General features: G+C 34.0%; 1 protein-coding gene across 2 annotated transcripts in view; it reads right to left on the reverse strand.

Annotated features, from left to right (window-relative positions):
• Window positions 1–25,355, reverse strand: part of ZDHHC17 (zinc finger DHHC-type palmitoyltransferase 17) — a 93,750-nt gene that overhangs the window by 38,207 nt on the left and 30,188 nt on the right. For both annotated transcript variants that reach the window (XM_027593141.2, XM_027593142.2), the window contains exons 3-8: window positions 22,848–22,970; window positions 15,157–15,234; window positions 14,414–14,558; window positions 9,443–9,507; window positions 8,643–8,805; window positions 1,290–1,415 (exon numbers count right to left, since the gene is read on the reverse strand). In XM_027593141.2, the coding sequence (XP_027448942.1) occupies window positions 1,290–1,415; window positions 8,643–8,805; window positions 9,443–9,507; window positions 14,414–14,558; window positions 15,157–15,234; window positions 22,848–22,970 (700 nt within the window). The remainder of the gene's footprint in view (window positions 1–1,289; window positions 1,416–8,642; window positions 8,806–9,442; window positions 9,508–14,413; window positions 14,559–15,156; window positions 15,235–22,847; window positions 22,971–25,355) is intronic.

Genomic DNA, 25,355 nt, shown 5'->3' on the forward strand with positions numbered 1-25,355 from the left:
TGTTCACTGTGTTGAGAAAAACTGCTTTAAATCCTGGAGGACAGAGCAAAATTAATGAAAATAAAAAAATAAACCATTTTCTATGTTATTATCTAATAGTAAAATGAAAGTTAACACAACGTGCAAAAACTGCTCATTATTCTCAACTATGGGTTTGAAAATAGGCAAGTTTTTTTTTTAAGATTTTATTTATTTGACAGAAAGAGAGTGAGTGAGCACAAGGTGGGGAGAGGAAGAGGAAGAAGCAGACTCCCAGCTGAGCAGAGAGCTCAACACAGGGCTTGATCCCAGGACCCTGGGATCATGACCTGAGCCAAAGGCAGATGCTTAGCTGACTGAGCCACCCAGGCGCCTCAAAAGGCAAGTTTATACATCATAAATCTAACTTTTCTCCTGTCGAAGTAATGACCAGTGGTTTCAATGCACTAAGGAAGTCTGAACTATAAATGAGACATGTTCTCACGTTTCCCTTTGTCCAAATCTTGTCATTTTGTCCTGATAACACATACATCATTAACTTTAAATAAATAGTAGTACCACTAGGACAGACTGAATAAAAAGGCACTGAAGGCTTAATGCCATTCGACTTGTGATTATTGACAAATTAGCCAAATACCTTGTCAATTATTTAAGTATTATAAAAGAAACTGCCAGATGATTTTTCCTTTTTAAAGGAAAGAAATTTTTAAGGAATACAGACCCCTCTTTGGGGGAAATATTCTTAGTTTTGAAATGATGTTATTATAACTAGGCAAATGAACCAACAACTATACAGTTTAACCTTGAAGGTATATGGGAGATCTAAAACAGGCTTTCCATAGAGAAGTGAAGAATTTAGTTTCTCTCACTCTAAAAAAAGTTACAACATATCACAAAAGAATGGGAAGCCTGAATCAATTAAAGTTGTGAGCAGTTTAAAAAGATATGTTATTAGGACTCAATTTTTCATAATTTATTACCATATTAATAATGCACTTAAACAAGAAGGACTTATTATCTATTACTTAATAACAAAGGCCAGCTGAATCAATGAACTAAAATTTATGTTAGCTTATGGAGATTTAAACAATTTCACACATAACCATCCTTCCCAATTATCAAATTACCTAGCAGGCAGAGCCCTGAAAAACTCTGCTATCCAACTTCATTTTGTCCTGGGCAATACAGTATTTTAAAAATTACACTGGCCAATGGCAAAACTAAAAGCTAAAAATGCTCAGCTAAGAAAGTATGCCTATGAATTTTACTTAAAAAGATTATATACTGAAAATCTTCAATCATGAATTTACCTTATCAGCTTTCAGCTTTCTAAGGAAGGATGGATTGTCATATCCTTTTGCTTGTCTCGCCTCTTGCAAATGGTTGATCATCCACACGTTTTTTCTCTGCTTTGCCAAATCAAGTGCTGATTCGCCCTGATAAGCAGAAAAAATTCACATTAAAAATAAAAGAAAAAGTAAAATATTTTAGTTACTAACTTTTAAAGTACTCCCACAAAAATAAATTGAACAATTAGTTCATTAACATTATTTTGACACTGGGCAAAGTCAAATACTAAGAGTCTAAATCTTTACATATTATTATTATGCTTTCCCATTCAAGGTACAATCAGTAAATGTATTTACTCATCTTATTCTACAGATTCTATTTCTGGTTGCGTTTTGACTTATATTAAAGTAAATCAAAAAGTAGGTATTTTAGCACCTGCTGGATCAGAGGCTATCATTCAGTTTATCAGGTATTTCATATTCTTTAAGGGTTTTATTAGTAATACTTATTACTACGAAACATCCTACTATAATACCAAATTGCCAGAAACCTCTCAGTTTAATTTCAGTAATGACAAAGGTCTGAAGACAACAGGGAAGAAAAAGAAAAGTCAACTTCTGTATCTACTACTGTGTACTGGCATTCTGATTATCTTAAATTCATTCACCCATCCAGAAATTTCCAAAGAGAATGAGAACAGTAACAAAAAATAGTGAAACTCAAGTTATGGACCTACAGCTCCCTTTAATCTCAAGAAGAATGCCAAAGAGTATAAGTGAATAGAACTAAAGTGTTTTAAAGAAAGAAACAAGACATAAGCGTCCCCAATTCTAGATCCACGATTCTTTTTGCCATTATTAATTTAAAATCTTATTCCTTATTAGTCAGACACCTACATTTCTATTTATTTAATATTCTCCACTATTTATCTACTGCTTTAAACAGAAAAGCAAAATGAAAATTCTGTGTGCCAAAATTTTAAGAATGTATGGATGAATATTCAAAACCAGTTAATAAAAAAGGAAAATATTGAAATTTTATTTTGAAAAACTGAAAAAAAAAAAAAAGCCTTGGAGTGCCTTTCTTATGAGGGACGATTATTATCAAGTATAAAGTACACTTTATTTAAAAGAAAAACACTAAGAAACAAAAAGCAAACAACAAAATAAGCACGGCACTACCACCAATAGCAACAACTATAACAACACAACAATAACAACAAAAAGCCCAACCAATCCTTTAATAAAAGGTCAACAGTATTTAATAAGGAATGGGTTAATCTAGGTGAGTCTTCCACAAATAGGGATATTTACTGTAAAATCTCTCCTTACCTATTCAAAACTTCTACCACCTAAATTGTAAGAACCAGCTAATTAATCCAAACTATAAAGATTACCTGAATAAAAGCAATCCCTTGGGTAACAATTCCCAGAGAATATCCTGCTGTTGCCTCGGTCCAGCTGAGCATCCCTTCCACTAGAGGGCCATGTGACACCTAAGGATTGCCTAGATAAAAAGATGGAGGGAGCTTTAAGAAATCTTCCAACTACTACTCCTCTAGTCTTCTGACTGCTTTTGTATATAGTTCTTTTATTCAGCTGGTAAAATAAACAAGCAATTATTTTAAAGAATGACACTAAAGCCCGGGTTCTGAATTAAGTCTATATTTGATTACTCCATGTGTCAGACAAAATAGTAAATGATAGTAACGAGCAGTAACAACAAGAATCATGGAGTATTTATAGACTATGTAACTAGTAATAAAATAAATTTTTCAAAGGTTTTGGTGAGATAAACATAATGGAAGGTGGAGGGTGGAAGATAACTTTTTGCATGAGATCCAATTTCATTATTAAAACTAAGGAAATTCTTTCTCGGAGACCATCTAGGTCAGGTACTTAAGAGGTAAAGAAAACCATTTTTAGAAAAAAGTTTCTTACCTCATTTCAAGAAACCATGTAAGAGTCTTTTAATCTATTAACAAAGCTCAGTAATTTTACAGCCTGCACAAACTAAAAATTATGTTGTTTGATAATTTTTAGAAAGACAAAACTAGAAATGCTTGGGCAGCACTCAGAGATTAATTGTTCTCCCAAAATTCAATTCATCTAAATTTATCTGTATAACCAAAACATGCGGAAGGGAGTACAATATTTTTTAAAAATTCACATTTAAAAATTCAGCTACCATAAAAAGGGATTACTGCATAGGTCATTAAAAAAAAAAAATCTTAGTATCCCAAGTCACTTTTCCTTCCCTTACTGTTATCACTTCACAAGATTTGGATTTATTCCATGTAACTATTATCTGGGGCCATGGTTCTTAAATTCTTTTGAGTCATACTTGATGAAAGCCATTGACCTTCTCCCCAAAACGTACTGATACAAGTAATTTCTTTGTAACAATTTATGGGCCCACCCAACCAAAATTCACTGGTAGGTCCCAGATTAAGAATTTCTAATCTAAGGTATGGGGCCATTCCTGTTCCTTCTAAGGATCAAAATAGTCATTTTAAAGTAATCTTATTTTGGGGAAAAAATCATTTATTTATATATTAAAAGAATTGAATTCCTTATTCAAATAACTAATGTACAAGGGTAAATATCTAATATAAAGACAGATTTCTAAGAAACAAGTTTAATCTTAGTTAGCAAATAGCTGTTTTAGAAGAAAAACGATCAACTAACAGTTGTATAACTGTAACACAAAGTATAATTTTTCATATTCTTTGAAGAATGCAACCTTTACCCCTCTTACAGCCATATCCAGATTTGCAGACCACATTTTTTTTGTTATAATTCATGATTATCAACTAAACTCTCTTTCTTAACACTTAAAACGAAAAATGGAAAAATATACAGGCATAGATAAACTTTATTTGTCAAATTCCTGGACAAAGAATCTAGGTTGTTTTTAATTAATGAATTTTTCCCTTTTGAAATTCACAGCAATTTAAATTTACTTAATTAGCCTGCCATTCCACATAGCTAGAAGGCATATGACTAAAATAGAACCAATTCCTATCATCCTCGCCCCAAGAAAGTCTTCCTTCAGTCTTCACAATCTCAATATATGTCACAAGACATTTATTTATTCAGTCATCAAGACTTCCTTTCGCCCTCATATCTAATCTACTCTAAACGATCATTTCCAAATCCATTCATTTCTCTCCATCTCTACTCCTACAATCGTAGGCTAAACTAACATCACCTGCCTGATTTATTACAATGGCCTAACTGATCTTCACCCATCCCCTCCATTTTCTTAATTCTTCAACGCATTCTCCATCAGGAACCAAAGTAGTCTTTTAAAAATATTTAAAACACAAAGATTACAAAGCCAGCCTACGCAAATCCTTCCAACTGCTTCTCATGACTGAGAACATAAAGTTCCTTATCATGGCCTTGTGTGATCTGGCATCTGGCTCTCTCAGTGACTTCACTCCTTTGCTCATTGCACTCAGTCCAGACTGTCATTTTCTGCACCTCTAACATGGCAAGCTTGCTCCTGGCCTTGGGACTTGCACTTGCAGGCTCCTCTATATGGAAAGTTTTTTCCCACATATCTTTGTATAACTGATCCCTTCTTCATCAGACAAGTCTCAAAGCAAATGTCATCTCCTCAGAGGTATTCAGAAGTCGCTCACAGGCCTCATCACTGTACCACAGTTGCCTGTGTACATGCACACGGGCGTTTTAATTAACTTAATGTCTATTTCCTTAATACAATGTAAATTCTGAGAGAATACAGACTTCATCTGTCTTAAACACCTGGACTCCCCAGCACTAATATTTGTTAAATGAATGAATGAATAAATGGTTTCCATTAGAAGGTGGTGACTAAACCGCAGCATATCAGGAATGCCAGATTCCATTAGAAAAAAACAGCTGATACTTATTTCATCCTTTAACTTCCATAAAAAGTGCATTTAAAAAAAAACTACTTTTCCACCAGTGTGGATAAAAGATTATTTTTACTCTGAAAGTATAAATGTTCCCTGAGCAACTGAAGCAACTCCTTAGACTTTATTTCCTTTAAAAATAATGTCACGCCAAATAAGTCAGAGGAAGATAAATACCATATGATCTCACTTATATGTGGAATCTAAAAAACAAAACAAAACAAAACAAAACCAAGCTCACTAATACAGAGAACAGAATAGTGGTTGCCAGAAGCAGGGGTCGGGGGTGGGTGAAAAGAGTGAAGGGAGTTGAAACATACAAACTTTCTAGTTTTAAAATAAGTTAAGTTCTAGGGATGTAATGTACAGCATGGCGACTATAGTTAATACTACTCTATTGTATATCCGAAAGTTCCCAAGAGAATAAATCTTGAGGGTTCCTGTCATAAGGAAAAAGGACATTTTGTGACTATGTAATGGTGACAGTGCTGACTGGACCTGCTGTGGCGGTCATCCCACAACATGTTCAAATCATTATGTTGTATACCTAAAACTAGCATAATGATGCATTCCAACTATACCTCTATTTAAAAAATAAAATAATAATGATGATGATGATGATGACAATGATGATGATGTCACTCCAGAAGCTACCAGAGAATTACATTTAAAATAACTTCTTTTGGGGGGTGCCTGGATGGCTCAGTCAGTTAAGTGTCCGACTCTTGATTTTGGTTCAGGTCATGATCTCAGGCTCATGGGATCGAACCCCGAGCACAATACCACACTCAGTGAGGAGTCCACTTGAGATTCTCTCTCCCTCTCCCTCTGTACCCCACCCTCTCACACATGCTCACTCGTGCTGTCTCTCAGGAAAAAAAAAAGTTCTACATGCACAATTAATTATATGACACTGTAGCTCTGGAAGGTATTCACATGAACCACACTAGTTAGGAAAGCTACATTCAAGGGGCATCTGGGTGGCTCAGTCAGTTAAGCACCTGCCTTCGGCTCAGGTCATGATCCCAGGGTCTGGGAACTGAGCCCGGCATCAGGCTCACACTCAGCAGGCAGTCTGAGTGTCCCTCTCCCTCTGCCCCTCCCCCTGCTCATGAGTGCTCTCTTTCTCAAATAAATAAGTAAATAAAAAGCTACACTGGAGCTTATCCTATCTTGGTACCAAATAATTCATGCACCTGAACCTACAAAATATTAAAAATACAAGGTTCAAACCATATAAATCATCTCAAATGTCTCTCTTATCATTACATTTCTGTTGAAATTCATTACAAATTATTTCTTCTGCTAAGTCTAATAAAAGTTTATGCAATGGTTAATGTGAAGTTCACTATTTATTTGAAAAGACATTAAATTTACAAATTGCACTTTAAATACTTAAAGATCATGATCCAAGTGAAGTTATGTAAATTCTATATGGATAGAAAAGATATTTTTAAATGGTCTAAAAATATATACTACTAGCTTCAAATTTCAGAACTGTATAGTCATGCTGTCACAATTTTTAGTATTCTTGTAATTTCAATATATTGCTGTGGCTCTTGGCAGAGTCTATGGAGACTCAATATTTGCCACAGTAAAACTGGTTCTACCTTTTCAATAATATTAATGCCAAATATTCTGAAATATATTCCTGAGGCATGATCATTTTAGGAATGGTTGTCTGGTACCAAAGAGAAGAAAAATAATGCTCTAAAGCAATTTAGTTATAAAACATAAGGTAAGCTCCCTAATTTTTTCTTATGGGGATATTGGTTAGCCTTAGTCAAACTCATTCTTTCTTATCCTTTAGGCTTTGAGGTGGCCTAATTTACTAATTACAGTGTTGTGAACTTTTCTGAGCTTCCTATTTTAAAACATTTGGAAAAGCAAAATTTTCTATCTATAATTTTGGAAGTGGCAGACAGGTATACTAGCAGAGTCATGAAAACTAGCTTAGAGGTATAGTTCATACTACATAAATAAAGTTCATACTTTAAAGACTACATAAATCTTCAGTCTGTCAACAAATATTTAGAGTGCCCATCATGTGTCAGGCACTATGGTACACTGACTTTCCTCTTTTCATATTTTACTGGTAGACATTAGGTCACTCTGATCACTTTGGGTGGAGATAAAAGGACTCGAAATTTTTTTTTTCAAGATTTTATTTATTTATTTGACAGAGAGCACAAGAGAGCACAAGCAGGGGAAACAGTAGAGGGAGAGGGAGAAGCTGGCTCCCCACCAAGCAGGGAGCCTGATGCGGTGCTCGATCCCAGGACCCTGGGATCATGACCTGAGCCGAAGGCAGACGCTTAACCGTCTGAGCCACCCAGACACCCCAGGACTCGAAATTTAAAAAAAAAAAGAGAAGATAATGGATTTCTCAATTTCTTATAATTTCCAACAAGATATTTGATATTTACTTTTAACTAAATATTTTTAATTAAACTCATTTTTAAAAATTGGTTAAAATTTTAAGTACATTAGGCTCCATATAGCTAGTCTAAGCTGTATTATTTTAGGTAGCTCAAGCTCAAAGTAATGGAATACAGAAAGAACTATTCATTGGAACATAAACAGATGCCCTGATCCAGCAGGAGATAACCTACTTTTTGATTGCCCTTTCGGATTATTATGTGGCTCAAATCTCTTTCAAATTTAATTAGCACATATCCCTTAGAAATTTAAGAAACATGACTCAGAAAATACTATGGTTTATAGTCAAAATTAAAGAACATTTGTCAAAGGGCACAAAGTTATTTATGAATTCACATTACTGAAAGATGATATTTAAAAGTTGAAAGTCATTTCATAGAAAGAGTTGCTGAAAGACGTGGTGGATCCTGAAGCTTTAAAAATGAGAATGGTTAACCAAAATTTAAAACTACCAAAAGAATTTTCTTTCAAGTACTGATAAAATGTCTACAAAATTTCTAAATGGTTCAGAGTGTAAATGTTAATTGTGTTTTGTTCTTAGATAATTTTGTATACTTTTCCTGGATTAGTCCAACATCTGGGGGAGGTGGGGACTTTCCTATAAACATCATAAAGCTGTCTATCAAATTTAAAGGTCTTGACCTTTAAAATAAGACAATAACCAGTCAAAGAATTACTAAAAGGTATTATGCATTATGTGATTTAACTACAAACTTGTGATTCTCTGCACTGACCTTCTTAAAGAAACCAGAAAACTATTCCATTCAGCTATAAAGATAGGGATTATACACTTTTCAAAAGTCAGTAAGAATTCACTAATGAAAAGGCCATCAAAATCTGAAAATTACTTCAATACTGAAAGACAAAAGTAAATAAACCATTCTTTCCAAAGAAATTCTCGCATGGAAGCAAAGGTTTGAGCTTAAATAAGAGGTTTCTTCCATCTTTGACAGTCTGTGAAAAAACCTATTTTTTACTGAGGAATTAAGATCTTAACATTGCACATAGCATAATCAATACAGGATATTTTTACCTTGATGTTCTGGGCATCAACATTAGCCCCAGCTTCCAGAAGAAGACTAATGACTGTGGTATTCCCTGCTAGTACTGCCCAATGCAGAGCAGTGTTTTTGTGATACTTGTCACCAAGGTTAACTGAAACATTGAATGTTAAAAGCAATCTAGTTGGATCCACACTGAAAAGGAAAAAAAAAAAAAACAACAACAACAACCCTAATTTCAATTATAGAAATCATTACAGACACTAAACTGATTGTGGTTGCGTTTGCATTCCATCTTGGAACACTTCTAATCTAACCTATACTCAACCTTATAATCAGTATTGACAGAACATTCTAATATGAAGTATTAAGTATGTGCAACACCATATAAAGTATGGCCCCTCAAAAGAGAGCATACTTGGTCCTGACATTTTCTGATTTTGATTAAGGAGTAAGCTCATTAATATCTATATAATTAAACAATTAAATTTTTAAGTTTAAATCTGGATTGTTCCAAAAATGTTTTCAGGTGACTTACTAATTAATATATTAAACCTGCCAATATACAAATAACATGAAAAAAGTTTTAAGAATAAGATAACATCTTTCATTCTTAAAAATTGCTAAAAGAGGAACAGATTAAGAATACTACAATTACCAAGGTCAAGGTAAGCACAGAGACTCAAATATTCAAAAAGGTAATTTATTATATACTATGTACTCATAATAAGAATTTTAAATATTAATAGAACATTAACTGCTTTTTCTCATTTATTTTACATCTTAATATGTTGAAAATGATCTGAATAAATATTTTATAATGATTACATACCTATGTGTTCTATAAGCTGCCCACATTAAAGGTGTCATTCCATTCTGATCCATCATATCTACATCCTGATAGAATAAAAAGAAAAAAGTCAGACTGTAAAAATTTCTAAGTTTCTACCAAATTTACTTGGAAAAATCTAATTTACATATCACAAGAGAAGCCAATATAACACTCCTCAATCAAGGCTGATTTATGAAAAATTTTTTTAATTTTTTAAAATAAAACTATTGTCACTAAATATTTTAATTAATGGGCATATATTTAATTGACTATACATTAAATATGTATTTAATTAGCATACATTTATAGATTTCCTTTTTCAGATGCTTTAATCACCCTTTCAATGTTTTGCATTTAAAGATCTTGACCTACTCTTCTTCATCTTTCAACCACAGAGCATAAGTTAAATGATTTAAGTCTGTGAAAAACTGATTTATACTAATTCATGATAAGAGGGAATAAGGAAACCCTGTTTATTTCTAGGCATTTCAAAACAAAGAATAAAAAGACCTATCTTTTCAATAAACTCAAAAAAGTCTGTTTGCTTTTTATTGTTATGCATGTACATTTTTAGAGACAAATAATTCTGTAAAATTTGTGGTAATAAAGCAATTCTCTGCCTTACTCCCCACTATTTTCACCTCTTTTAGCCCTCCACATCTTAAAATAAGATGCTTGAATTACTACTTTCTGATTTTTCAGTTTTAGGCATTATCTTCTGAGACTCTTCAGTATGCAGAATGAGAATTTCTCTCTTTACTCTTCCTGACCCATCACAAATATGCACCTCTCTGTTATCCCAAGAGATCTATTGTATTTTTGGTTCTATAAATGTTTGATATTTATATTATTATAAATGTATATGAATACTATTCCCAGCAAAATAGTGTAGTAAACCATGATTATTTTTCTTCTCCTACCCAACTTTTTGCTTTCCTATGGCACTTCCCCCCCTTCCTTAGTTTTTTTAACACATTACAATGAAAACTACCATCTAGTCAACCAAAACTCTTCCCTAGTTATCTAAATCTCCTTTCAAGACATCCTGATGCATCAGGGATTCTATCAGTTTCACTTCCCTAAAATTCTCTCTCCTAACTCCAATCTGGACTAATTATCCTATATGCCTGAGATATTTATCTCATTAACTAGAACAGGAGTTCTTTGACAATTGAACTTATATTAATTTCATCTTTGTATTCTCAGTCCCCAGCAGAGTAAATGATCAAAAACCATTTGCTAAGTGAAACGACAAGTTTATCTACCTACTCGTTTGGGAAAGGCATAGGCTTTAGAATAAGACAGACAAGGTTTTGAATTCTTAGCTGCGCCACTTAACAGCTATAAGACTGGCAAAATTCTCTATGCTTCGGCTTCCTCATCTAAAAATGCAAATATAAATAATGGCTTCATTAGATCCCTGTGATGATCAAATGGAATAATGTGTGTAAAGCACCTAGTCCACAGCCTAGAACATAACAGACATTCAATAGATAGTAAGTTTCCTCTTCTTCCCTTCCCTATCACCCATTCCTGGATTATATAAAGGCAGCAGTTCTAATCCAAGTTGCATTATCTATCTAATACACCAGTCAGTGCAGAGGGGACAGAGTTATAGTGAGTACACTGCAAAACACTCTATACTTCTATACAGCAGTTCTATGTGAGCCACTATTACCGATGGGAGTATGTCTCAAATGTGAACTAGCCAAGTGTACTGAAGCAGAAAAAATGCTGAGAACCAGTACATTAGACACCTAGAACACACATCCTTGGACATCATTAGATTTAGTCCCTCATCATGAACACTGTAATCAAAAGTTACACCTTATCCATTATAAATCCATTTACAGATTTACGTTAACTGTGGTTGGGAACATCTTATGTAACCTCACTATTTCCAATATACACACTGACTTTTTTTTTCAATAAAAATCTTTAAGAAAATTTCAGAAATGAGAAGCTTCCTAGTTCTTTATATGAGTCAAGTACTAACTATTTTACTTCCTCCAGGGTCCTAATTTCAAGAGAGCCCAACTAAATTTGATGTCCAATTAAAACAAACACGTAAATTCTTGTTTTAGTTTCTTCTTCCTTCTTAGTTGTTTTTTCATATCTTTTTAAAAAAGTGATGGTATTAAAAAATATCAATAAGTAAAATCAAAAATGTAAAATAATGCCACATCTCTAGAGTACTAAAAGAAAAATGAAATTCAACCTTTTCTTTCTTTGGGTTGGGGTTTAAAACTTGGTACTTCTTTTCCAAGTTCAGCCTGGACGTATGGGTATTCTCTATTAGGAAGAATTAACAAGCCCAGATCAAAAGCTTATGGGGATTCCATGATCAACAGGGCTCCATAACTTAGCATTTTCCCTTTTCTCCTGAAAATCATCCAAAAGAGTTGGTAGTGAGCACTAAATATATTTTAACAGTATAACTAAAATGAAACAAATGTAAAGAACAGAATGACAAACTAAATGGAAATGTTATATGCCCTAAGGATGTAAAACTGATACAATTAACAAAAAATGGAGAAAATGGAAAAAGGTTGAAAAGAAAGTGTAAGTACCTAATCTGTAATAGCTATGAGTCAAAGAATATTACTTAAAGGTGAAAAATCAAGTAATAGAAATGTAGTTATATTTATCAGAACAAAGTTAACACTAAAAAAAACAATATTATAGACTAAAGTCAGTGAAAGACAGGGAAGAGAAAGAAAAAATAAAAATATACTAATTTTATTATTACTTATAATTGGGAACTAATCAAAACTAGTAAGATGTGAGCAAACATCTGATTGAAGTAAGACAGAAAGAGAACTGTGTGACTAAGGAAAGGATTTACCAAGCAGAAGATAAGATCAAGCACAAAGGCCCAAAGACAACAGCATGGCTGTTCAAGGAACAGCAGGAAGACTGGTGTGTCAAAGCAGAGTAAGGGGGAGATGACAAAAGATGGGCCTGTGAGTTATCTCAGACTACACTACACATGGTTCTGTAGTGCTTCTGTGGGGAACGACTTTGGACTCCATTCAAAGTATGATGGGATGAACACTAGAGGAGTTTTCTTTTATAATTAGTGTATACATGGAAAAAATTCTGGGAAAATAGTATACTAAACTGTTAAAGAAAGTGATCTGTGGGGGGGAGGGGTAAGGGAAGAGGTGGAGTTTCATTTTCTAAGTCATACTCTTCTCTTATATTCAACTATTTTCAATAAGCATGTTAGTTTTGTAGTAAAAAAAACAAAAATAAAAACAAAAACGAACTTACTCATGAAAAAGAAAACAAATTGCCAGACATTTATTATCATTGTGCATTTATTATACGAAAGGTACTGTGACAGGTAGAAATCCCTGTCTCATAAGGATTTTATAGCCAACATCCTCTACCAGAGTTAAAAAGATTACTGAAACATCCAAACCCCAAAATCAGTAAGCTAACAAAAAGACAAAAAACTTACACCACTTCTCTTACCCAGTTAAAAAAACAAAAGAAACAGTGAACTCATATTGTAAATTTATACCTGCAAAATAAAAGACCACTAACGACACTATCATGTGTTACAGCACCATCCACTGCTCCAAACCCCAGTCTAAAAGAAACTTGGGAGAATGAAAGTAATCTCCTGTGGCAGCTAGTATCCAAACATGGCCCCCAATAAACCTCACCTGCTGCTCTACCCATCTGTTCCCACAATGAACATGAACTGGCCCTGTTACTTGCTTTAACTGACAGAATGGAACAGAAATGTTGCTGTGCCAGTTCAAGACATAAGACTTAAAAAAGGCAGACTGCTTCTGCTTTTGTTCCTTTGGGAGCTCCCACCACGGAAGAAGTCTACTTCCCTCCTATAAAGACTATGTGCAGGGGTACCATGGAGAAGGAATTCTAAGACTACATGGAGTAAAAGAGAGGACTTGCTATCTCAGCACTCAACTGAACCCAGTCTTTTACATTCCTATTAAGGCATAAGGTATGAGTGACCCATCCTCCATTCCAGTCAAGCCCCCAGATAACTGTAGCCCCCAGCCATTACCACAAGGTAAAGAACCACCCAGCCAAGCCCAGTCAACCTAAGGCAATAAATGGTTTGTATTGTTCTAAAGCCATTAGATTTTGGGGGGAGTCTGTAAACACCATAATAGATAATAACGTCCCCCTTCCAGCAATCAGCCAGTCTATGCCTCTTACACTATAATGCACAACACACAATTGTCATTGTGTAGCACTGCCAACAACAAAGTATTCATAAAATAAATACTACTCAAATTCCAAATCTGCATAAACTTTAAAATAAATATGTTAACAGCAATGAATTAAAATCATTTATCTTACTCTTATGATGAGATCCTTAGCTATAAAGCTAATGTTTAAATATAACCAGAGAAAACACATGAAAGAAAAACTGAGTGACATTAATTTCAACAAAATACATTTATCACAAAAATATAGGTACCTGTTTAATGTGATTATAGTCAGTACACATTCATGAAAAATCAGGAAGAAGCACTTAAATCATAAGCAGTATTCTGACATGTAAGAAGCAGCATTATTTTATGCAGCAGAAAATGAGAAACTGATCCTAAAGAATTTATCCCCCACTCTGAGAAGTAACTTAATAAGCAGCAAAATGTTCAAAAAAGTTTAAGTGAATTCAGATTATATTCAAAAGATATAAGTAAGGCGAAAATAAGATACCTAAATTTTCTTACTTTCTGGGATTCATTTCTATCATTCTCAGAAATAAAAGATGCAACTTAATGGATCATTATCTGGTTTTTGAATATCTTATTTTTAACTTAACTATATTACCTCAATATCAAACTAACTATATTATCTTTTCTCTTCATCCATCAGAAAGTACTATTTAAATATCATCAGGTTGTTACACTTGTAACACCAATGATAATAGGCATTTAAACCATGAAGAACATCTGATTAAAATCCACACCATTGTGATTTTTTTACCTGTCCTTTTGCTATGAGATAAGCAACAATTGAGGTATGTCCAAACTGAGCAGCCAGATGAATACAGCTACATCCTTCTCCATCAATTAATGAAGGATCTGCACCATATTTCATTAGTTGCACAACCATAGATAGATGACCTTGTCTAAAACATAAAAGAATAAACACTTAAATATATAATGTTATTTCAAACAGGATCTCCTGGAAAGATCTTTCTTAAATAGGGCAATGGTGGAAAAGATTACACAATTTTTTTTTATTTCTTAAAATATGTTTATGTCAAGACATGCTTAGGATTTTATGGTTCTTAAGTCTCAACTGAAATAAGTCTTTTAAATTTTATAAAGATACTTATAACTTCTTTAAAAATGTAACAAATAGTTCCTATATTCTATTAATCCTATTCAAATATAATCTTAATTGTCCCATGAACCGGACAACTTCTTTAATTGTAAATACATAGAGGCTGTGTAAGTATTACATTTACAAATCCAAAGTTTAACTCAATCGTAAACTAACTGGATTAATATCAGCATGGTGAATTCCCTAAAGACACTTGGGGACAATAAACTTTGCTGCCAATGCAGGTCACACTGTATAGCAATATATTAATATACTGTTGATATTAACTATTAGCATAAGTTTTCGCATTCATTTTAGCATATCATTAAAAAAGGAAAAGTTGTTTAGTTATAGACTAATAAAGGAACCAAAAGAAAAAAAATCCAGAAGCAAATTTAAACCTTGTGGCCCAGTGCAATGGAGTGGAATTTAGGTCTCCTCCAAGTTGATCCACAATAGCACCTTTCGAAATATAGTATCTATAAGACAAAATTTTAAATAATTTAGACAACTTTCATTTTCAATTTTAAGAAATTATGTAAAAAATAAAAAGATGTTTTTCATTGTAGACCTCATGCTAGTTTATGCCTTTGATGATAAACAGTCTTTTGTGATATTTAAAAAATATATTTAGTAGAATTTTATATCAAACACATTACTCTTTTGTTCTAGAAGTAAAAGGAAAGTAATTTTTAAAGTTACAAAAAAGAATAGTAATGCCAATAACAGTCATATAAAAAAGAAGGCAGTCAGAGAACCACAAAGACTTGGATCAGAGCACAGCAGAGAGAAAGTTGGAGAATAGGCCACTTAGTCTACTATAGGGAGCTCAGCTTTATGAGCTTTACTTTCCTCACAAAATTACTGTACATTAAAGCAAACAATATACGTACAAGAATTTTATAAATTTTAAGTATAACACAGAGGTTCTTTACAATGCCTTGTTATACTTTTAAAGCTGTGTTGCTTTAAAAAGAAAGAACCACCTCATTGCTTAATATATTAACATTATAACGTCTTGATATCCTCTGAAATGAACAGGACCTAGCTGCTTATCATAATGTTTACTTTGGATTGATCAATGAATGAATCTTGAATACAAATGATTTCAAGCCTTTGATGTCAAATGCTGAGATTTACTGAGATTCTTAAACTGTTCTAAGTGACTACCACTTCAGAACACTAATGCATTTACTTCGAATGTACAGTTTTAAACATTTAATATATTCATACTTACATGCTTGATTCAGAAATTTATTGCTTTATGTATCTGTTAAATTGGTATTTTTAAAGCATTATGTAATAAAGGGCCAAACTCCACTCTATCATGTAAAATAGTTTAAAGTAATGTAACAAAATATTTCCAGACTAAAATATTTCCAGTCCAAAATATCAAAGACATTAGTCTGAACACAAACATTTAACTATTCCTAAATTCTTTCTTAAGGAACTTGGTAGACATTATATAATAGTTGAAAATGGTTTTTTGAGCCCAAAGAGAAGTATAGCTCAGCCAAAGAACAACTTTGATAAGAGCTGTGATGTTTTTTTAAGGCAATTTTATTACCTTCTCTACAGTCAATATATTTGTTCCTGAGTTATTTTTACTCACATTTCAAATCTTGGCTAGGGCTACAGCAATGAATGATTTCCAGACTGGTTCTAAAGTACAACTTTTTCTTTTTTTTTACCCCCACAGGGATAGGAGAATTTTTTTTTCCTGCAAACTAAAGAACAACTTCTATCACCTTTTCATTGTAAACTACTGGCAGGGAAGTACTAACTTTTTATAACATGTTATTCTTTATAGCTGTAAGACCCTAGCTCAAAACTACACAATTCTGAAATGATCATGTAATTCTTATTTTTAAACTCAAGCCTCCCTGCATACTACAAGGTTATCAAGGAATGTTCCTGTAGGTACCAATGAATGATCCCTAGGTTTTGAGACCAGGTCATCGATGAACAAGAGATATCAACAAGTATTTGAAAGATGAAAAGTAAATACTTAAAACTCAAATGTCTCCAGAGGGGGACACCAATGAGAAGCAAACCCCGATATGTTATAAAACCCTAGACAGACTAAGGGATTAAAGGTAATTGTTACCTCTGTAGAATGCAATGAAAATACTAGAGTATAAACAGAAACACTGGTTCAAAGTTAATAAAAATTGCTGAAAAAACTGTTGTTTTGTAACTTATGTTCTCACTGAAAGTTCAGTATTTAGCATCACAAACAGGCATTTTAGTGACACTGAAACAAGCAGCTGACGGTGCTAGACAAGTATTTCTTTGTGTACTGTAATGTTCAATCTTAAAATGTGACTACTCAAAATTTTAATATTATTGTAATAATAACTCAAACTCTTCAAGTTCAGATTTATTCTTATGTCCCTAAGCTTCATTGTATGACGATGATTTCTGGCTCCAGCCTCAGGCTCACACTGATTTCAACACTCAACCATTCGGCATTTGCTGAAAAGGGTATTCAGTGTACCTTTACCAGAGAAATTTGAGACACATGGAATTAAATCAGAGAACCATATGAGACACTATACTGAAAATAGCAATTCAATGAAAGTTAACACTCTAAACAACAACTACAACCCCCGGCTCCTCTCCTTGTTCAGGTCAGCTGGCAGACATAACTGAACTCCTTCCCACAAAGAGATCAAAAGATTTTTCTCTAAGAGACACTGAACAACCCCAGAGAAAAATTTCTAGAAACAGACATTTGGGAGGTTCCTGTTATGATCTAAGTTCTACAACTTCCAATCAGCTTTGTTATGTCTCTCCTAAATATGACCAAATAATTGAGGAAAGTTTCAAATATGGAAGGAGAAGTTTCAAATAAAGAGAAGCTAACATAAACAGATAATAGAGAAGAAAAAAGAAAACAAAAATTACAATTAATATCCTCCAAAAAGTAAGAGAAGATAATATATTCATGATACGAAGAACAAAATATTTTTTCTTAAAAGGGGGGTGCAGAAATCAAGAGAAAAAAATGCTTGAAAATTGAAAAGGAAATAGATAAATTTAGAAATTCAAAGGAAGCATTAGAAGATAAATTACATAAATTAAGAAAATCCCCCCAAAGTACAACAGCTATACTGGGCGATAAAAACTACTTGGGATATGGGGCGCCTGGGTAGCTCAGTGGGTTGAGCGTCCTACTCTTGATTTCAGCTCGGGTCATGATCTCAGGCTTGTGAGATCAAGCCCCACGTGGGGGTCCAACGCTCAGTGCAGTCTGCTTGGCATTCCCTCTCTGCCCGTCACCACTTGCCCACCCCCGCTCATGCTCTCTACCTCTCTCTAAAATAAATAAATACATAAAATGGAAAAAAAAAGTACTTGGGATGATGATAAGAAAAAGAATCAATCTGGTTGGTTTCAGTATCTGAGTTCCCGGGGGGAAAACAGAGAAAACGAAAGTGAGGCACTCTTGAGGGCACCATGCAAGAACACCTCCCTAATCCAAAGAAGCAAGTTTCCAGAAAAAGTGGCCATTTAATGGTCATAAACTGGATTTAAAGTAAGTCAATAAATAAATAAATAAATAAATAAAGCCAGCTATATCAGTACACAGTAATGTGAGCTCTCACAAAGTCAGGGATAAAGAAAAAAAAAATGTAATGTTCCCAGGGGAAGAAGAATAAGCCACACATACAATGTGTTCTCAGAAAACTTTAAACTCAATGTTTTAACAAAGCCCCATATTCCTTAATAAAGCTTTGACTTGAAATCAAACTGAAATCAAGTACTATTACTTACTCTTGAAAAAGAATCCTAAGGTAACAAGACATTATTGAAGACAAGAGCTTGAGATAATCCTTTCTGTTTTATTACATTGGGGGGTAAAGCTCAGAAATAAAGACTTTCACTTGAAAACATTAGAAATACAAACAATCCAGGCTAAGGCGAAGGTCTCCTCCTTTCCATATTATACTTACTTTATACCTCATCATCATGAAAGTGACGCAACTACTTTGTTTGCAGTAAGTTCCTTTAATATACCCTGATGGAACATAACTCTTAGAAGAGACACTTCTCCCTGGATCTCTCACGTTCCCATATGTCTTGCTAGGTATATGAGTAGAATGCAAGGCCCTGACCACTTTTACACAGGTCATTCTCCGAGTTGTGTTTGTATCAAACAACCTTGAGAGATGAGGTAATGTCTCCCTCTGGAACAAAGAGCAAGCTTGCTCTTATTATAAAAGCACTGAATTCCCCAAGATGCAATACAAACCCACTACATGTGCTATATCCATCTGGATAACCTCAAGCCACTCCCATAGGACCTAGGAGTATGAGGGTCCTATGCAAATATGATGTTCATACTATTTGCTGTACTATGGATATGCTGTAACTTTTAAGGAGGGGTGTAATTCCAGAGTCAGCAGAAAAAGTAACCCTGAGGCTATGAATACCAGTTGTTATTGGAAACTGCCTTTACTCACCATGTTTGTTTTGGGAAAGTAACTTGCTAGATTATGCATTGTGAAAAATTAAGTTTACCTACCTGAAGATATAATATGTACAGGCACCGATTATTAACCCACTCTACAATTACTGACTTTATTCTATAACCCCACTAGTTCACAAGTAGCTTGGAACATTTGTAAGGCAGGCAGCATCAAGTCTTTTCGTCTGTATTTCTCACTTCAGACTTTCTTGTTTATTTTTTAAACACAAGACAAATGGAAATTTTTTAACCAACAGAATCTCAATAGTAATATACAAATTAAAAAAATAATAAGGTAATGCTTCAAAATTCTGAGAAAACTACTTTTAATCTGTAAGTCCATGCTCAGCTAAATCACCAATAAGGTGTAAGGGCAGAAATGATAGTAACTTCAAAACATTTACCTCCCAAGTGCTCTCTCTCTCTCTCTCAGAAAGCTATCAGAAATTGTGCTCTACTAAAACCAGGTAGCAACCCAAAAGAGACAAAAACCTGAGATCCAGGAAACTGAGACCAACACTGGAGCAAAGGGATTTCCCAGAATAATGGCAAAGGAAAAGTCTCACGATAATGGCTGCTTAGTAGCTCTAAAGAGCAAACAATCTGGGTTGGAGCAGAAAAGTGGAGAATTCAGAAATGATTTCCTCTATCCCCCACCTCCAAAAATGGAACGGATCAATTAGCTAATACTGTTTGCTATACAGAGGGATTTTACACTTCTAAGAGTATGAGAAGAATTAGTTACAACATAGAGAAAGTTTTAAAAATGAAATAACTGTTACTTCCGGCAAAAATCAAAATTCCACAAGGAAAGAATAGATAATCATAGAACACTTCTGGACTTAGCACTGAGAATTTATACACAACAACTTAAACTTTGCATGGTGATTTAACTAAAACTATAGTAGAGGATGGAAGAATTATTAGTGGTGAGGAGATCTAGGACACCTAGAAATCCCAAAAATAGTCAAAATATAGTAAGTGATAAATCAAGAAATAACAGCATAAACGTTGGCAATATTTATTAAAATTCAAAATTCATCTTTCTTACTTTTTTACTCCTATAAATTTTACAGATATATATGAACATAGCAAAATGATATGTGACCAAGATAACAATTACACCAGTGGTTGCTAATGGTAAAAACACCAAAATCAATCTAAATGTCCATCAACAGGAAAACCATTAAATAAATTAAACCCATATAACTGAACATAATATAGCTGTTTAAAAAGAATGATACAGCTCTTATTTGTACTGACAATGAGAAATCTTGAAGGTACATATTTAAAATGAAAAAGGAGAAAAAATGTTTTGCTGTCATTTTTTTCTAGATAAATGTAGCAACATAAATAGATAAAATAAAGAGTAAATACTGAAAGAAACAGTTCAAGGGCTAAAAATAGTTATTTCTGGGCTACAGGACAGAGAGGGTGGGGAAGGACTGCCATTTTCCATTGTAAGCCTTTAAGTACTATTTGAGTTTTCAAAGTGTTTATACACTATTTTGATTAAAATAACACTAACTGAAAAACAGAGGTTGAGAGGTTAGATCATTTGAATCAACTCTTCCATTAAAGAAAACTAAAAAAGTTCAATGAAATCTGAGGAACATTTCCTAAAAAGTAAAACCTAAGAAGATTAAGAGCATTAACCAGGCCAAGATTCAGGAGAGGGTTAAAATCTGGAGAAGTTAGAAAACTGCTTGGGCACCATCTGCCCTAGAGATAATTTGCTGACACAGAAGAGTTGGCCAAGAAGCAAGCTAAAGAGGCAAAAGCAAAACAAAGGTTGGGACCCCAAAATGTTACACTGTAGCAGTAATTATGAACCAGAAGTAAACCTGGCTCTAGCCTGGTCTTCAGCCACCTGAGGAATCCAGAAAATCTAAAGCCTTGAAATTAAATTAAAGGTGGGCCTAGCAGAAACAAAAGGAAGTCTCATCTTAGGCCTCAAATTATTCAACAAATAATTTTCAAACACACTGTCTAGTACATATTTAAAGATAATCAGGCACAGGAAGGAACAACATTAACAGATACAGATTATCTTCTCAGGTACAATTATAAAGTAACTATATTTACTACATTCAAGTATACAAGACAAGATTGAAAATTTCAGCCACCGATGATTTAAGTAATACAGGTTTGAAAAAGATAAATGATAAAAATTCTAGAACTGGAAAATAAAATCAGGAACACACTGAATAGATTTAACAGCAGATTATACATAGAAAGAATAAATGAACTGGAAGGTAAGTCAGAAGTTTCCAGAATGAAGCACACCAAAGGACAGCACATACAAAAGAGAAGAGACACAGAGTATACAATGAAAAGGTCAAACAGACGTTTAACTGTAGTTCCAGAAGGAGAGCAAAAAAAAGAATGGGGTAGAAGCAATAGTTGAAGAAATAACAGTTGAGATTTTTCCCAGAACTGATGAAAACATCAATCCAAAGAATCAAGAATTCCTTGCAATCTCATTCAGGGTAAATAAAAAGAAATCCACACCTACTTACATCATCATGAAACTGCAGAAAACCAGAAACAGAGAAAAATCTTAAAAGCAGACAGGGGAAAAAAAACGCCTTCAAAAGTACAATATTTAGACTGATTTCTCAATAGTAACAGAAGCCAGAAAACAGAGGAATGTTATTTTCAATAGGTAAAACACAAAAATAAAACAAACAAAAACTGCCAACCTAGATTTCTATACCATGTGAAAATTTCTTTCACAAATGAAGATGAAATAAAAACATTTTCCAACAAACAAAAACAGAATTAGACATCAGGAGACCCATTATCGAAGGCAGAGGGAAGGTCAGACACACAAGAATAAAAAAGGAACAAATAAAATGGAGATATGCTCTCTGGAAGAAAGTGATTACCTGCTTAACCTTCCTTTAGTATTCAAAAGGGCAATTTCTTTTCCCTAGCCTTAATACCCTAGTTGTCTCTAGACTCTGTATGCTGTACTTAAGTGCATATCTGCAGCTAGTTTATTTCAGATTCATGTCTTCATTTGAAGAACTTATGTCCAAATTGTCAGAGACTACTAAACTAGATTTACTAAGACTGCTTATTACCCTGACCCTTGCTTATCTAACTACCTCTTATTAATACCAAGCAAGCAGATTAGCAGCAAGTAACAAAAACCATTTACACTTAATATGTATTCATCACTTATGCTGGCAAGAATACTTAAAACAGATTATTATTACCTATTATTTTTGTAACCCCTCTTTTCTTTTGTAGCTTTTTCCCCACAGAATTCACATTTTGAATGTGAGCTGCAAATTACACTGCTGAAATCCTGATTCCAACTTTTATTAGCTGCATGTCATTGGTAACATATTTAATCTATATATGCTTCAGTTTCCACATCAGGAGGACAGCAATGATTATTTCAAGAATTAAAATTAAAGGAAAGATACATGAAAAAGCACTCAGCACAATACCTTGTATAATGCGTATTCAATATATGTTAAAACAATTTTCAGGAAAAAAAGGTACACAGAAATTACATTTTAAAAGCAATGAATTTTAGAAAGTATTAACTTTTATAATTATTTGTAATAATTTTATAATAAATAATTACTTTAAAATACAGAAAACACATACTTGACTAAATCTATTCTGTTATTGATGGCAGCCCAATGGAGGAGTGTAACATTTTCTTTGTCTGGTTGCCGTACATCATAACCTGCTTCCACCAATTCTCGGCAGCGTTCATATATTCCATATCTGAGAAAGAAAGAAAATAAGAGATTGTTACTACCATCTGACAAAAAATTTAAAGCTGAAAGTAACATTTCCAGAAAAAAATAATGCTCCATTTTGATACCTGGAAATTATTTTTTTAAAGATTTTTATTTATTTGTCAGAGAGAGAGAGAGAGAGAGCACAAGCAGGGGCAGCTACAGGCAGAGGGAGGAGAAGGCTCCCCACTGAGCGGGGAGCCCGATGCGGGACTCGATCCCAGGACCCTGAGAGCATGACCTGAGCCAAAGGCAGGTGCTTGACTGAACCACCCAGGCATCCTGATACCTGGAAACTGAAATGGACTTCTTAAGGTAAAATGTTACTTTAAAAATATCAATATTCCAGGGTGCCTGGGTGGCTCTGTCAGTTAAGCGTCTGCCTTTGGCTCAGGTCATGGTCCCAGGGTCCTGGAATCGAGCCCCACATCAGGCTCCCTGCTCAGTGGGGAGCCTGCTTCTCCCTCTCCCTCTGCTCTCCCACTCGTGCTACCTCTCTCACTCACTCTATCTCAAGTAAATAAATAAAATCTTAAACAAAAAATCAATATTCCAACAGCTTTTACTAATCCAGTTAGTAAAATTTTTAGTTTTATTAAAGGTCTCATCTATAAGAATGCAATATCTCATCAGTTGGAAGAGAAAAAGATACCAGAAATAAAATGTCTAGCGATTGCTTGTTTTTACTAATATCACCACTTATTCTTCAAAACACTTAAGGCTGCTTATAAAAATAACAAAATTATGTTAAAAAATATTAAATCACACACACACAAAGAAACAGTAACAAAGAGCTTATCAATCATTTTAAAAATGAAAAGAAGAAAGGAAGCTTTCCAAGCTTCAGGATTCTTTGTTTACAAATTTAGCTTTGATATTCCTGAGGGCAAATGAAAAAGGATGTGTGGGCACGGGAAGCACGGTGGGTAGGGGAAAAGTCCTGTGAGTTCAAGCCAATGAGGCAGAAGAGAAAGCATACTGGGCGAGTTCTAGGAAAGGTGATTTTATTTGATAAAGAAGAAAGGCACTTGTGGAGAGCCTGATCCTTTCCTCCCTTTCAGCTTTTGATCACTGTGTGGCAACATAAAGTTTTTAAGCTTTTTACTATGGAAAATTTCAAGCATAAGCAAAAATGGGGAGAGCAGTACAATAAACCGCCAAGAATCCGTCACGGAGCCTCAAGAACCATCGACTTTATTCTAAACAAAATATATGATCCTTGGAAATATGAGACACAAAAACAAATTTAAATGAGCTTTGACTATATTTGTAATTTCTCAGAGTAGTCTCCAAAATGGGGAAGGCACACCAAAGGGTGGGGCTGGGGGACATAATGGGACAGTAGAAGCAAATATTAGAACATCTACCTATATTCATGGTGTAGTTAATAAATTAAGCTTCACTTACACTTAACACATCCTTCACACTGCTGCCCTCACTGGCTCTGTACTGTGTGTGTACACATGCACACACACATTCACAAGGTAATCAACCCACGGGAAGAGCAAGAGTTCCACAATTCACAGGAGATGACAGTGGTACCTTAAGTTATTTGTTCTTTTTCAGAAAACTGCCTACATGTGAACTAGACATATTACCTTAAAGAGCAGAATCTACCTCATACTTTAAATGAGATAAGTGACAAGTGACCACAAAAATCATTTTTTAAAACTTAATGTATGTATATATGTAATCTCTACACCCAACATGGGGCTTGAACTCACAACCTCGAGATTAAGAGTTGCACAATCCTCTAAGCCAGCCAAAAATCTTTTCAACCATACAAAGAAAACTGCAGTTTCCCTTTAACGAAAGAGAAAAGTATATCAAATTTACTGCCTTCTGGGGGCAGGGGGCAAGGGCTGGGAGTGGTAGTGATGGCAAATGAATACACAGTATACTATCAACCATATATTCTTAAAATGGGTAAAGACAGTCTGTTCCCCTTCAAGGCAAAGGGGTATTTTAGACACAATGAGAAAGTAACTACTTTTACCTCAGAAAAAAACTTGCTATAAAGAGAGTATTTTTTAAAAACTGTATGCTGGGCAATGTTTACATCATTATGTAATATAGTCTCTGGAAGATCTAAATATATCACCTATAAAAACCTCATGTGAATGCACTAAAATATTTTGAAACAATCTTGTTAACACCTGCAAACCCATTTGTTATAATTATAAAAACACCAAAACCTGAATAGTTTGCAAGAACTGGCATTAAAAAATGGATATTTACAAGGTAAAGTTCAGTAAAATATTTGCCTAGTGAGTAATGCTGAAAAAGTAATTACTATGACTTAGTAAACGCAGCATACGCTGTAATTCTCCCATCAGGTAATTATGTATTTTTGTGAGGTTATCTTTTTTCC

The sequence above is a fragment of the Zalophus californianus genome, chromosome 9 (assembly GCF_009762305.2).
Source record: "Zalophus californianus isolate mZalCal1 chromosome 9, mZalCal1.pri.v2, whole genome shotgun sequence".
Classification (NCBI taxonomy): Eukaryota; Metazoa; Chordata; class Mammalia; order Carnivora; family Otariidae; genus Zalophus; species Zalophus californianus.